Source organism: Phyllostomus hastatus, unplaced genomic scaffold (assembly GCF_019186645.2).
Source record: "Phyllostomus hastatus isolate PE091 unplaced genomic scaffold, TTU_PhHast_1.1 phas_contig_34, whole genome shotgun sequence".
In the NCBI taxonomy this organism is placed as follows: Eukaryota; Metazoa; Chordata; class Mammalia; order Chiroptera; family Phyllostomidae; genus Phyllostomus; species Phyllostomus hastatus.
This window is the reverse complement of record NW_025333857.1, coordinates 50,842,355-50,856,562: the sequence shown is the minus strand read 5'-3', so window position 1 is coordinate 50,856,562 and position 14,208 is coordinate 50,842,355. Positions and strand designations below refer to the sequence as shown.

Below are 14,208 nucleotides of genomic sequence, written 5' to 3'. Positions count from 1 at the left end.
ATTAGGTTTACTAATCGGTGATGTAACGGAACTACAGGGTGGGGCAAAAGTAGGTTTTCAAAAAACAGTTTACTCTTGCATTGTTATTTATTCATTATTTTCCATATGAACATTTGTGAGCCTACTTTTGCCCCACGCTGTATATGCCGAACTTTGGCTTTTACTCCTGGGAGTGTCGCGTTTCACATCAAGGGAAGCCCGTGAGGAAGTCGATCTTGGCTGTCCTAAGTTTTCTATTCCAGTTTTGAAGTAGATGTAAAAACACGTTAGCACTTTTGTTACCAAACAGCAAGTGGGGTTCTGCTTCCCGCTGCCATCTCTAGGCGGAATTCTGGAAGCAAAGGTTTGCTGATAAAGGAAAAGGGTCTTTATTCAGAAGCTACACAATTTTGAAATAATGGTTTTCCACATACACTAGTCACAGCTTTATCACTTAAGCCTATCAATTAAGGCTAAAATCTTTAACATCTGAGTTCTCCTAGCGTTCCCCGTTTTTAATTATCTTATTTCTATAGAGTTAGTTCACAAACTGTAACAATGTAAGATGCATAAGCTACACAATTTTGGAAGAATGGCGGGCTTCTGCCTCAGAGCCCATCCCCTCTAGAACACCCAAAGAAGGGTAACCCTGCCTCCCTCTGCCAGGCCCACCCGATCCTAGGCTGGCTGTGCCCAGAGTTTCCTCTCATCCACAGTGCTGTCCATTGGGAAGCGCAAGCAGCTGCAGCACCACCATCCAGGCACCTTGAGGAAGAGAGAGAGAAGAGAGCCCAAGGGCCCTTCTTTTATTTTAAATCTTCTCACCCATAATTCCATGTGCTCTGGAGGCATTCCCCTTCTCAGCCAATCCCGTCCTAGACCTTTTACCGTTGCCTCTGTCAGTGTCCTCCTAGGACCTCCTCCTTCTCCCCAGTGATCTGATCTCTCTGTGTCACTTCTGAGTCCACTTTGGTGTCTGTCAGAGACGCCGAACTAAAAAGTGGTTGTATTCTTAAGACACGACCCAGTCCCCCTACTCTCCAGTAGGAGTTCACTGGGTCAAGAAGTGGACACTCGACCAAGAAAAGCTCACCCATCAGCTGGCAGCACTGTACTTAAGTCCTGATGCAGAAAGAAACTGAGCCAGTGAGATTCTCCCGAGAAATCTGGAAGTGGGAAATGTTCCTCTCCCATCCTGCAAGTAATTATCCTATCAGTAGGGACGGAGACAAGAGAAGTGACTATTTGAAGTTCTTTGAAACAAATTACTTCTCTAAGTTCTCCCTTAGGTGCCTGATTTCCCCCTTCTAGGCGCTGTTCCTGCTAACATTTTTTTAATTGTAAGAAGGCACATGCTGTGTGGACGACAAACTGAGCCTATGTGAATAGACGTTAGTGTTAAAAATCAAATAAAACATGCAGCAAAGTGAATCTGACAAATTTAATGGCTTGCATAATTGTTATTGTGCTGCACAGTAATTAAGGCTTAAATGATAAGCAGTTTCACAAATTGCTGTTATTACTATTACTTTTACTTAGTAACTCAGCATTTCTGGGGTCATACGGAGGAAGTAAGGTTGTAGAAAGGAGAGAGAAAGCAGATGTATGGTGCGATCTCCTCCGGTGCAAGAGGTAGGCATTGGCGGTGGGGGGCGGGGGGGTCCTATGAGTGTTCTTTTTGCCTCTTCCTTTCTGGAGAAACTGAGGCTTAGGGAGGTAACATACTCAACAAAGGCCATGTAACTAATTAGTGGCAGGGCTAGGGTTCATGTCCAAGTATATTCAACCCTGAAGTCCCAAGCTCGTAACACTTGATCCCAAAGTAATTACACTTTCAGTACATATAAAAAGCAGTATAAGAATGAATGTGAAAAATGTTTGAAGAGACAGTACTTTCTGGTAGCTGAAACTAAATCACAGATTTATGAATCATTTGTTTTTTCTATAGTTTGAACAGATTGGTTTCTTGCCATATGTAAAGGAATTGATTCTAGCCCTGGCTGGTGTGGCTCAATGGATTGAGTGCCTGCCTGCAAATCAAAGGGTCGCTGGTTCAATTCCCGATCAGGGCACATGCCTGGGTTGCAGGCCAGGTCCCCAGTAGGGGGCATGTGAGAGGCAACCACACACTGATGTTTCTCTCCCTTTCTCCCTCCCTTCCCCTCTCTAAAAATAAATAAATAAAATACTTTAAAAAATAAATAAAGGAATGGATTCTAGGCGGAGATAGGAAAAGAATGGAGAGTGATTTCAGAACTTGTGAGCACCTGGGGACAGGGCTGGGAAACGCTCTGTAGCCCTGAGAGAAGAGCAGGAATGACAGGGTGTAGTTTAAAACTGCTGAAGGACTTCGAAGGGAAACTTACTTTTTAAAAAACTGGCCAGTGAATGCCCTGCCACCTGTACCTGCCACGGAGTTCTTAGATAGCCGCCCCGCCTGCCCCCAGAGCCCCGTGAGAGGGGGGAGCAGCAAGCAGGACAGGCTTCAGGTTACTCCCCGGAAGATGTAATAGGCCCCTCTGATGCTAATGAGTTCCCCAGTTCTGGGCTCTAAGTAATTCATTGCAAATCACTAAATCACTGAAAATTATGATCATAATTTTTAAAACTACACAGTTTGGGAAGGTTGGCAGCCGCTGATCGGCTGCATGAGCGGCAGGGTGACAGGGGTGGTTGCTGTGAGGAGATGAGAGAGGCGGGGCGGAATGGGGGCTGGGGGCAGGTGTCTCACTGATGGAGCAGCTTGGTCGTCCGCTGTGACAAGTCAGCCTGCCTCCTTGAGCTTGGAGGGGGCACACCAGGACATGGATGGGATAATGAAGAACTGGGAGGGAGACGAAGAAAAACATTTTTAATCAGATCGCCATTAAGGTCCGTTTGAACTCTGAGAATCCGGTTTTGTTCATCATTATCTTCGGGGTTCCTCTTTTTTACTCAAATGAGGCTTTCCTTCAGTGGGAAAAAAATTGATATATTGAGAAAGCTTCTTAAAAGGCTAATTTTATTAGTTTTTATTGTCTCTTGCTATTCCAACAGCTTTGTGACAGCATTAGATGTTCAATAAATGTTTTGATTAATTTGCTTGTAGTTTAATTTGCTTATTATAAGTGTTTGACAACTTTCGATGTATACATCTGCACATCTGTGACGTTTCCAAATACTTATCAGCTATCCATTTGCTCTCTTGTTCCCCACCGCTCCGGCTCATCTCTGTAGTTTTGGTTTTCTCAATGTCTTTCTTCTCAGCCACCGGGCTTACAGTGGCCTGAGTCATTAAGCACCATTTTTATTCTCAAGGACATAAACATACAACTGACATTGAGTGTCTACTTAGAAGTACTGTATGTTTCACAAACATACCAGTGTATTTCACCTTATGTGGTCCTTCCAGCAAATGACGCCAAGCCTTGACAGAGCCCAGTACTGTACCCTCCCTACTTTACCACTTAGATGTGGTCTGTGTAAATTAATATAAAGCTTATAAATAGGTATTGTTTCCAAATTTACAATAAGGAAGTTAAGTTCCAAGAGGTCGGTAAAGGCAGTATAATTTGGTGTTTGGGTGCTCAGACCCTAGATTCAGATTGCTTAGATTTGAATCCCTTTCTGCTACCTACTAGTTACATCACCCTGGGCAATTTTTTACCATCCCCATGCCTCAGTTTCCTTATCTGTAAAGTGGGAATAATAGTGTCTACTTCATAGGGTTGTTGTGACCTGACCATTAAATAAATGGGTGTATCTATAGCTCTTAGGACAGTGTCTGATACGTGTTAGGTGCAATGATAAGGCTAGCTGTGGCTATATGCAGTAATATATTTGGGTTCAAATAAAAGTCTGTATAAAAACAATATAAGTTAAATAACATACTTATTCTCATTTTACATATCAGAAAGCTGAAGCTCAAAGAGGTTAAGTAATTTAAATGGCAAAAACTGTTTCTTACACTGTAAAACATTAAATAAATTTATACCACATTATTGTATGAGTTGAGTTAAAAGTAGTTCACAACATTAGGAAATTGAACCCAGAAATATGTAATAAAAGAATAGCATATCACAACAAAGTGGGTTTTGTCCCAGGCATGCAAGGCTGGCTCAACATTCAAAAACCAATCAATGTAATTCAGTGTATTAATGAATAAGCAAGAAAAATGACTGATTATGTTCTTTGTAGGTAATTCTGAAAATTAAACTACCAAAGTATAGACTAAAAATCACCCATAAATCCACCAACCAGAAAGCTACATACTGGAAAACAATTTGGCAGTTTCTTAAACTTATACCTCGCATATAACCCAATATTTTTCCTGGAGAAATAAACTACTTTCACACATAAACCTGCTCATAAGTGTTTCTAGTAGCTCAAAATTACTAAAATCTTGAAAGACCCCAGATGTTCTTCAGTGGGTGTATGGATAAACTAATTACATATATATACACTCAATGGGATACTATTTAGCAATAAAGGAATAAACATTTTTATATGTGCAGTATAATGGATGAATCTCAAATGCAGGATGCTAAATAAAAGAAGCCATTCTCACGATTACACACTGTATGAGTCCATGCACGTGACTTCCTGGGAAAGGCAAATTGTGGGCATGGAGGACAGATCAGTGTTTGGTGGGAGTCGCGGGGGAAGTGGAGCATCTGACTGAAAAAGGGTGTAGGGGTTTTTCTGTGTCCTGTTTCTGGGGGTGGTGACAAGACGCTTATATGCATATGTTAAAGAAGCTCAGAACTGTAAGCCTAAAAAACTGAAGTCCACTGTATGTAAATTTTTTAAATAGTAAAAACGCTTATCTTGAATGCATTTCTCAAAGTTTGTTTAATGATACATTAAACTTAACACTTGTGCATTTACTGTGTCTAAATCTTGCATCACCTAAAAATACAGATTGTAAACAAAGTGTTGGGAGGATGGGAAATACCTAGCTGTTCTAAGTAGAAAAATGTACCCTAAAGTGTGAAAATATAATTGGATTTATTAGAACCAGGGTCCATTTATTTTCCTTTTCAGCAGATAACCATGTTGTTTGTTTTTTTTGACAATTTTTTGTTGATTCACTGATTGTTACTTAAGAACAATGGTTAGTTTCAGGCTACAAGCTAGATAAGAGCTCTTTTGTAATCTGTTTCTCCACATCCATTCAGAAACCTCCTGTCTCCCTTGCGTTTGCCTCTTGCTCACAATTCTTTCTCTCTTCTCATCTGTTCACAGGGGGAAAATCAAATTACTGAAAAATTTGTTTTGAGTGTTCTCTATGACTTTGTTACATTTAAGACTTAATTACAAATCATTTCTTGACTAGCAGAAGCAGACCACACTGTAAAGGTTGTGATCATCTTTGGACCTTATAAAACAACGAACCAGCGATGGGTGCTTTACCATCTTACGTGTTGTGGACCCTTCGCAGTCTTTGAACCGAATGGCTACATTTTAGTATTTTGCTGTGGTCACAGTCGATGATGTCAGATTAAATTTAAATTGATCTCCTCTCAGTGTTCATCTCTGGTGCATGTGCAATTTCTTCAGCACCAGAGAACCTTTCAGGGGTGTTCTGTCAATACGGCTGGCTACCTGACAGTCATTTGTATTTGTAAACTGTGCATTTGGCACCTGCTGTTCGCTGTTGCATCGGAGCTCGTGGGGAGCCTGGAGGGGTGTACTAGGAAGTGATTGGTTGGTACATCTCAGCGGGAGTTATTGAAGGGAAGAAACAGCGCTTGCAGAACCCCAGGAAAGGATACAAAGAAAGAGAAACTGGTAATGTTAAACCAGCCAGCTATTCTTTGCTCTGAAAAATGATTTAAAAAGTCAGTCAATTCTACTGAAGGAATTAAAGTGTTTGTTGACCCTCATTATAATTCTTGTAACAGATTTGAAAAATAAAGGATTTCTATGGAAATATATATAATGAATTTCTAAAATACCACAATCTCAGTCAGTAAAAGACAATTCATAAGAGCAGAAATATAAATTAAAACAATGGAAATGTACAGGTGTCTTTTACTTATCAAATTAGCAAAGCAAATTTTAATAATTAAAAAAGGACAAAGGTACTGTCAGGATTTCAAAGAATAAACAAGTAGACAAGTAGCAGCAAAAACCTACTAATGTTTCGTAGATACAGTTTGTCTGCATTTTGTAATGTGAGCTATACCGACATTAGGAAAGATGAATGAAAACAAGGTAATGGTACTCTAACCTGCCTGTTCCAGTTCATGGTGGAAAGTGGCGACTCAGGGTGCAAGGTGGGACCCAGCCCTGGACACAATCTTCTTCCATCCCCGGGTGCACTCTCGCATGTTCACACTCACACTGGGACAGTGTACACACACCTATTCACCTCACCTGCATACACTGTGGCCCCAGCCCGGCATTCCAGCCTGCTGCTGCTGCTGCTGCGCTGTGTGTGTGTGTGTGTGTCCACTTAGCTTTTTAATGGTCTGTTTTGCTACAATGCATTCTCTGAACTTCAAATTTTCCTACATACTCTGATTAATAATTAGCGGAGAGATGTCAGTATACAGTGAATTGTGCTGGTTCATGTTATTTTCTTCAGAATGGTTTGAAGCCATCAAAGAAAGCTTTTTCACCATTAAGGAGCATGCCTTAATGGTGGATGAAGACACCAAAAAACAAAACAAAACAAAAAGCCAGTTTCATGGGCTTGAGAGGTGCTTTTGCTTTTCATAATGTTAAGCTGTCCTGCGAAGCTGCCCCTGTGGTTAAAGAAGTTGTGATGAAATTTCCCCGTGTTTAAGAAAAAAGAAAAAGAAATGCTACACCCCCCGCCCCTTAGATGATCTGATAAAACTGGCTCTACTGACTGTGAATGCCCTCAAGGACCTGCCTCTCAAAAGATTTATAGTAAGTTCCAGGTTAAGACCATGGAGGTCGTGTGGCTGACACAGGCTCGAATGCTGGTGGAAGCTAAGCAGTGCTGCTGGGTTTTTTTGTGTTTTTTTTTAAGTTTTATTTTAATCAGTGCTGCTGTTTTTGTTCAAGGATTTTTTGTAGGACTCTGGTGATAAAGCTGCATAGTTTTAGGTGCTTAACACTATTTTTCCCTGGGACCCTGTTTTGCAGAACATAAGTGTTTTAGGCATGTTAATTAAGGAAAATATATAAATGCCCAGCAAGAAGGGATGGTTAAGAAAGAGTTAGGGTAGCACCTTGGTGGACTCTCGTGCGTCTGTGAAAACGATAAGCACAGAAAAACTTCTGTGCAGTGACTGCAGGAATCAGAGCACAGACCTGAGCGCCTCGGTGAGGTCACAACCTGTGGAAATGTCGACAGACATCTGGCCTGTAATAGTCATGGTAGGGAGGTAGGATTATAGGTTAAATCTTTAAAAAATGTATGTGAAGCTGGTAAAATAGATGTAAGTTCATTTTAACAGTTGTAAGCTAAGTTTCTGTTTGACTTTGGTTTTAGAGTTCCTGGGAAACTCAAGCAGTTCGTGTCTGACTTACACTCGGGGAAGCTGCACAGAGAGTTCCACCACGGCCCTGACCCAACCGACACAGCCCCAGGACAGGTGGGACGCGCTCTGCGGCGGGGGCTTTCCTTCTTTCCCAGCAGACTCTGGACAGTACACAAACCATGTCCCTTTTAAATTAATTTTTTAAATGTCAGATCTTCCATATGGTTGCAAGAATGTTACAACATAGTTTTTTGGTCTGAGTGTGCCCTTCCGTGGAATATGTCTAAAAGAGTTGAAGCCGGCTTCAAACAGAGGTAGGAGACAGGACTTGGAAGCGGGCACTCGGTGAAGGCAGTGGATTCACCCTCCTCTGTGGCTGGGAGACTCGCCACACTGAGGAAAGTAGTGGCTCGGTTTTCTTGCTAAACCGTCCTAACAGCCCTCACCGATACAGTATTCACAATGCTCAGAACTTGAGGTTTAATGCAGCTTTTCCATTTAAGATTTAGAATGCTTGACACTTTGTCTTTAACATGTATTTTTTCTTTTTTTTTTAACCTGAGGATTTTCCTATTTCTATGTTCCTGCTTTGTTAAACACCCTAAATTTGCATTTTGATTTATTATCAATTTCTCTCTCCCACTATGCCAAGAGGGAAGATATACCAAACTCTATTTTACACGCCTAGAACTTCAATCCACTATTTTGCCCAAAGAACTTCCACATATAAAATAAAAATAAAGACTAAGTGAATTTTTCTTTACTTTGAGTCAAAGTTGAGAGTCAAGAGTTCCCTTTAGGAATCTGATGACATGCTTTTTCCTTGAAATCTGAGGTCAGATTTTTCTTTGATAATTTAGCAACTATAGAAGCAGCAAATTGTTGGTAATAACCCAAAGGTGATTCTTTTCATCAGAAGAGTAGGACTGCTTAGTATTTTATAGATTAAGAAAAAGTGTAGTCTATCATTATGTGTTATCCTGATTTGTTTTCAACTTATACATTAGATAGTTGAACTCCTTGCATTTTATTTATTAATCTTTGTGTACTAATGGCACCAAATATTGCAGTAATGTTTGTTTAATAGTAATACAATTTCAGCTAAATTAAACCAAACATATATTTCAACAAAAGATAAATTAAAAATGTCTCGGGGAAGTGGAGCGGGACAGAGTTCCGTGGGCAGGCTGCCGGCAGCTGTTCACCGTCGCCGCAGGACTGCGGCGGTGGGCGTAGGGTGACGTGTGTGCACCGTGTGCCTGCCTGGAGTTCAGGGGTATTAGCGTGGTGGCACCCAGGTGTACTCCTGAGAGCTTACAGTGTGGAGAGAAAGGGTAGACTATACTGCCTTTTCTTAGAAATTCTTGGAAGTCTCTCTTACCCTTCCACTGTGTATTTGTGTCTACTGTCTGTGCACAAGTAGAATAAGGCAGAAATTAATTCCTTGCAGTATTGAAGTGCTTGTTTTCCTCCTTGTGTCGATTTAGTTTTGATTGTTTCTGGCATCCAGGTAAGTGTAATTCTAGCTACAGAAGAGGCACCCTTAATCCTCTTAGCAGTCATTTGTAAGAGGGAGGGCTTAAATCAACGTACTCAGGACTTTGTGTGTTTGCTGCCTCTATAGAATATTCTAGGAAAGCGCCTAGGGGTCAGGTATTTTGTTTCCTTCCACTGCATCCTAGGAACTGCCAGCAGGTCCATAGTTCACGGCTCTGTGGCGGCCGTGTGCTGGGCGGTCGGAGGAAAGGCACACGGCATGGGGACAGCAAGACTGCAAAGGGAGCCTTGTCTCGGCACACAGTACCTGTGGAGCAGCTCCCATTCACCGCACACCCTCAGTGAAGCGTTACAACTATAAAAATGTTCTGTTCTTTCTCTTGTAGGAAGTCCAAGATGTAGCAAGTAGTCCCCCTGAGAGCTCCTTCCAGAAACTGGCACCCAGCGAATATAGGTACACTCTACTGAGAGATCGAGATGAGCTTTAAAACTTGAAAAACAATTTGAAAGCCTTTCCGACAGCAGCATCAACTTACATGGTGGAAATAGTAAACCTATATTTTCATAACTCTATGTGTATTTTTATTTTGAATAAACTGAAAGAAGTTTTGGGTTTTTAATTTTTTTCTCCCCCGACTCAGAATGCATTGTCAGTTCAAATAGTCTCTTTTTTAAAGTCTTTTAGGGTTAAAAAACAAAAATCAGAGGCCTATCTACTTTAAATCTGTCCTGTAAAAGTTTTGGAAATCAAGTGAAAGGAGGCATTGCCAGAAACATACCATTAATGTGCACAGCCAGGTTAGGGAGGACGTAGGGACGTTCTCTGTGTACGATGTGCTTTTCTTTTCTCCTTACGTACGGTCAGTTCTGTCGGTGTTTTCCTTATCACATTTCTCAAAGCTAAGGGGGAACATATTCTGGATTCTTGGGAGGGGAATAAATTAAAATGTTCACCCTGAGTACTGTGTTTTACTGATTGGTTGGATATTGCTTATGAAAACTCCCTAAGGGTGTGTTTTAGATCCTTCATGTGCGACTTGAACGGCCTGTGAAGAGGAGGAGAGCCACAAACCAGGACATTTGGCAGGAATTCTCCTTATGAATTAAGAAATTGAAAGGTGTTACTGAATTTGTGTATTTGTCTAACAAAGTGGCATATGGATGGTATTTAAACTCTGAATTATACCTAAATCTTGGAAAGGAAAATGCTAGTGGAGCAGGTTACTAGGATTGAACTATGTGACTTCTAAGGCTCCTCCTATCGTGACACGTTTTCCAAGGAGAAGAACCAGCAGACAAATTGTAACTCAGCAGTTCTGATCTCCTTCCATCTTGCAGTCAGTATAGCTATGTAGATCAGAGACAACGGGCACAGACTTTTTTTCATTGTGAATTGTCAGAGGACCCCACCCCCTCTCCATTCTCCGATGTCCCGGGCCTGCGGTGTACAGCCCGTGGGCCCCTGGGCCAGGCCTCAGTACTGCCAGGGAACAAAACCAGAGGGAGAGGACCCTCAGTTTCATATCAGGAAGCCCCGTGCCAGAGGACGGACAGGCTCAAAACCGGCTTTCCTCTGGGCCTGGGTCGGTGCTATAGGCCAAGAGTCGTTTTATATTTGGAATTTAAGTCAATCCCAGTTTGGGGAGAGATTATTTTTAAGCTTAAGAGGCTGACATGTGCCATTATATGTAGTATGTAATATATGTTAACATCTTTCGATTCTTTCAAAATAAAGTGAATATTTATAATGGATATTTAATGATTGTTATTTTTAAAAATCAGCCTAGAAATCTTAGTTATGCATGACTTATCCATCACTTCATTCAGAATAATAAGTGTTATTAATAAGGTGATAAGGGCATGTTTAGTATCTTTTACCAGATTAACCAGAAAAGCAGGACAGAGTTTCCTAAAGGTTGAACCTTCGTTGCTTTTCATCAGTAACTCTGCAATCAGAGATGTAGCCTTCAGCTGAGAGGGTGAGCCAAACCTGCGGTGGTCAGAATGAAAATTCACAAGCGCTCACCAAGCTAGCATACACAGCCGTAAGTAGCACGTGCAATTAATTAACTTGCATTTTTGTAATGCTATAATTGTCTTTTAAACATAACAAGGCAACACTCAGGTGCTGGGTTGCAGAGCGCCGGCACGAGAGTAAACAGGAGAAGGGCCTCGAGGAGCACGTGTTGCCTGTGGTCTCCGCTGACGGAGTGGCCGTTCAGAGAGGGAGTGGACTTGAAGCTGCGTTAGGTAGCAGCACACCTGCATGTCGGGACTTCGTGCCACGACCATAGTCTCCTCTAGACTGAAGCCGCCAAGGGCAAGGACACTGAATTTTGTGTCCCTATGTCCAGTACCTAGCATTTCTAGGCACTTGGTCACCATGGCAGAGTTTACTGAATGAATGGGATGCAAAATGACCTTGGGTAACTTTTGTATCCCTGGGGACTTGGCACCCATCAGGAATTTGTAACAATTTTCTAAAAATTCATTTACAAACTTAAGTGTAAAACAGCAAAATGCATTACAGAAAATAAGTTCCCGTAGAGTGTGGTGGATGGGGAGGGGGCCTGTCGCTAGGGAGATGAGCGGATTCTGAGGGCCTTGTATGCTGAGCTAAAGGGTTTGTGCTGTGCCTTACAGGCAGTGGAGAGCCACCAACAGGTTTTAAACAGGGAACTGTGTTCATATTTCACTTTAAGAATACTATGGCAGTAGGTATAATAAGATGAGCCCAGCAGAGGAGAAGTAATGGCCAAAACTAAGAGACAGAGATGGAGAGGAACATCTGTACAAGAGATGGAAAGATACAGATTTTATAGGGATTTGTCACCAGTCGGATGTACAAAGAACTTCCAGAAGTCTAGAACTCACAATTTGGACTTCCCCTTTGAACCACGAATCTGGGAGTATTGCAGGTGGAAGTCGTCTTTCGTTGTCCGGCTTGGGCCGCAGGCTCCTCACTGTGAAGAGATGGGTGGAAGGCTAGACTGCAGGACCTGGTGGAGCGCAAAACCCAAAGCAGGAGCAGGCCCTTCGCTGGTTTTTCAGAACTCGTTCCAGTAGTAAGGGGATCATAAAAGGATGTGAACATTTTTTAGATGGAATTCCGAACATTTGGAGATTGGGCATCTCTCTAAAGCATCTCAGCTCTGTGATGAAGTGGTCAAAAGTCAGATGCAAACGAAGGGAAAGCGCATGACAGGCCATCAAGAGGAAAGTGAAATATATAACTGCTTGAAATGTTAAAGCTCAGCATCAACTTACACTTGCAGAAAATGCTAAAGTTGCCAAAAGGGCATGAAAAAAAATGGATAAAGGAGTGTAATGGATTAACAATTAGGAAAAGTAAAATAACCAATTTTTTCCCCAGACAAGGAGAAATAGTCCAGCCAAAAATAAAATGATGAAATCATAAAGATGAGAAGTGAAGAAAAATCTTGCCACCTTCAATAATTCCAGGGCTCTTGGGCCCAAATGCCAGTGCTTCAGAGAGCTGCTGGGGGCTACAAGTGCTTTTTCTGTTACAGATTGTTGGGAGTTTCTGAGAAACCATGGAGGATGTAAGGCAACAAGACTGGCCATGGACCAACTATTTCAGTTTTCAAAATAATTGTAGTAAAAGGTTTTACCTATTTTTCTAAATGAAAATCTCATGACCCAAACTTAATGGTCTGTACTTAGGGAAAAGATTTAAATAGGTGTAAAGAACAAAACAAAAATCCGTTTTTAAGCCCGATATTTAAAGATCCTGAGGACAGTACGTTGTTTCAGGACTTAAAGTGTTTTGTGCTGATTGTAACGTCTCTGTGCTCATTAAAACAAACTGGATAGGGCCTCTGCTTGGCAACTGTTTTTTTTTTTTTCTTTTTAGCTGTGTTTGAATTTTTGTATGTACTCCTAAGTAATAAAACTATATTTATAAAAATATTTCTATATTTGAGACTTTACTAATTCAATTTGTCATAAATAAATATCACATGATAAACATTTTATTCAGGATCCAGATAAACCAGAGTCACAAGCTTTTCCAAAGTTTTTAGCTTATTTGATCGAATCAGAATGGCAGGCTACATGAATCCGTGTGCAGATCACTGGAACCTGGCCTTCAGTAGAAGTGCCAGAGCTCCCTCTTGCAGAGGCTAGCCCGCCATCGGACAACAGGTTTTTGAATCACTAGAAGAGCAACATGGCAGCCTACAAGTCACTTCCCTAAAGTGCCCCTTTCCCTCTCTTCTCCCGTAACTTGCCTAGTAAATACCTCCCATCCATCCTCAGTGTGTGGGACGTGACCACCCCCTGTGGCCCACAGCCCTTTGTTTTTCGAATACCCAGGCGAATACAAAGTTGGAGGTACATGTATCCCTCTTCTTATCTCCATGTGGAGAACTCTGTTTGTATTCTCAGCAACCTCCTATATTTATTGAGTCCTATAAGTGATCAGTAAATCTGATGACAAAGATTACATAAGATATAAACGAATGAATAAAGACCAGAAAGCATCACTGTAATGGAATGCACTCTGCTGGCGCATCTGTGAATCCCAACTACCTGCTGTCTAGTCGCCTTCCATCCCATACCCTAAATTGGCTCCGGGGTCCCGAGTTTTAGTTTGGATTAAAACCTCACACTATGAGAACGACACTAGAGTGGGCAACACGAGAGCCCTGCAGAGTGCTGGGAACGCCCACAGACACCACATTTTCTGTGAGGCAGAGGCAGACCTGACCCCTGGCTTAGTCACAGCCTCGGGGAACGACAGGCTCTAGTGAGTTGACACGATACAATGGACGGTTTATAGAACATATTTACTGTTCGGCAAGCAGTAGTGATCTGCTGCCGCCAGGCTGAGGGTGAAAGAGTGAACCAGAGACTGCCCCTGTCGTCACAGGGCTCAGAGGTGAGTGAAGGAGCAAAAGAGCGGGGCAGAAAGGTGACTTGAGTAGCCCACCGGTCTGCTGTGAGTCACCCAGGGGGACAGAGGGGTGGGCATGGCCTTGGCGGTCAGGTGAGCCTTCCTATAGGGAGTGGTCTCTTGGCTAGGAATGGAAAGCGCCAGCTCTATTTCCTTAAGCACACCAGGCTCCTTCCCCCTCCCAGGAGACTGTAGTTTTATAGAAGCGGTCACTAGTCGCTCTAGGTCAGCACTGTTAGAGCAAAGTGTTGTTAGGTGTCGCTGCCCTGTTGTTTCTCTGCCAACTCCGGGCCCCTCAGGGCAGAGATCACACCCAGGCTTGCCCACCTGTGCAGTTCCTGGTGCGTTTTACTTACTGGGGCGGCTGCCAAGGAGGAAGCTGTG

The 14,208-nt window shown here is 42.2% G+C and overlaps 1 protein-coding gene across 2 annotated transcripts in view; it reads left to right on the top strand.

Annotated features, from left to right (window-relative positions):
- Nucleotides 1-9,868, top strand: part of ERP44 (endoplasmic reticulum protein 44) — a 63,971-nt gene extending 54,103 nt beyond the window's left edge. For both annotated transcript variants that reach the window (XM_045840635.1, XM_045840634.1), the window contains 2 exons: nucleotides 7,424-7,526; nucleotides 9,296-9,868. In XM_045840635.1, coding sequence (XP_045696591.1) covers nucleotides 7,424-7,526; nucleotides 9,296-9,397 — 205 coding nt within the window. In that variant the 3' untranslated portion in view covers nucleotides 9,398-9,868. The remainder of the gene's footprint in view (nucleotides 1-7,423; nucleotides 7,527-9,295) is intronic.
- The last annotated feature ends 4,340 nt before the right edge of the window (nucleotides 9,869-14,208 follow it).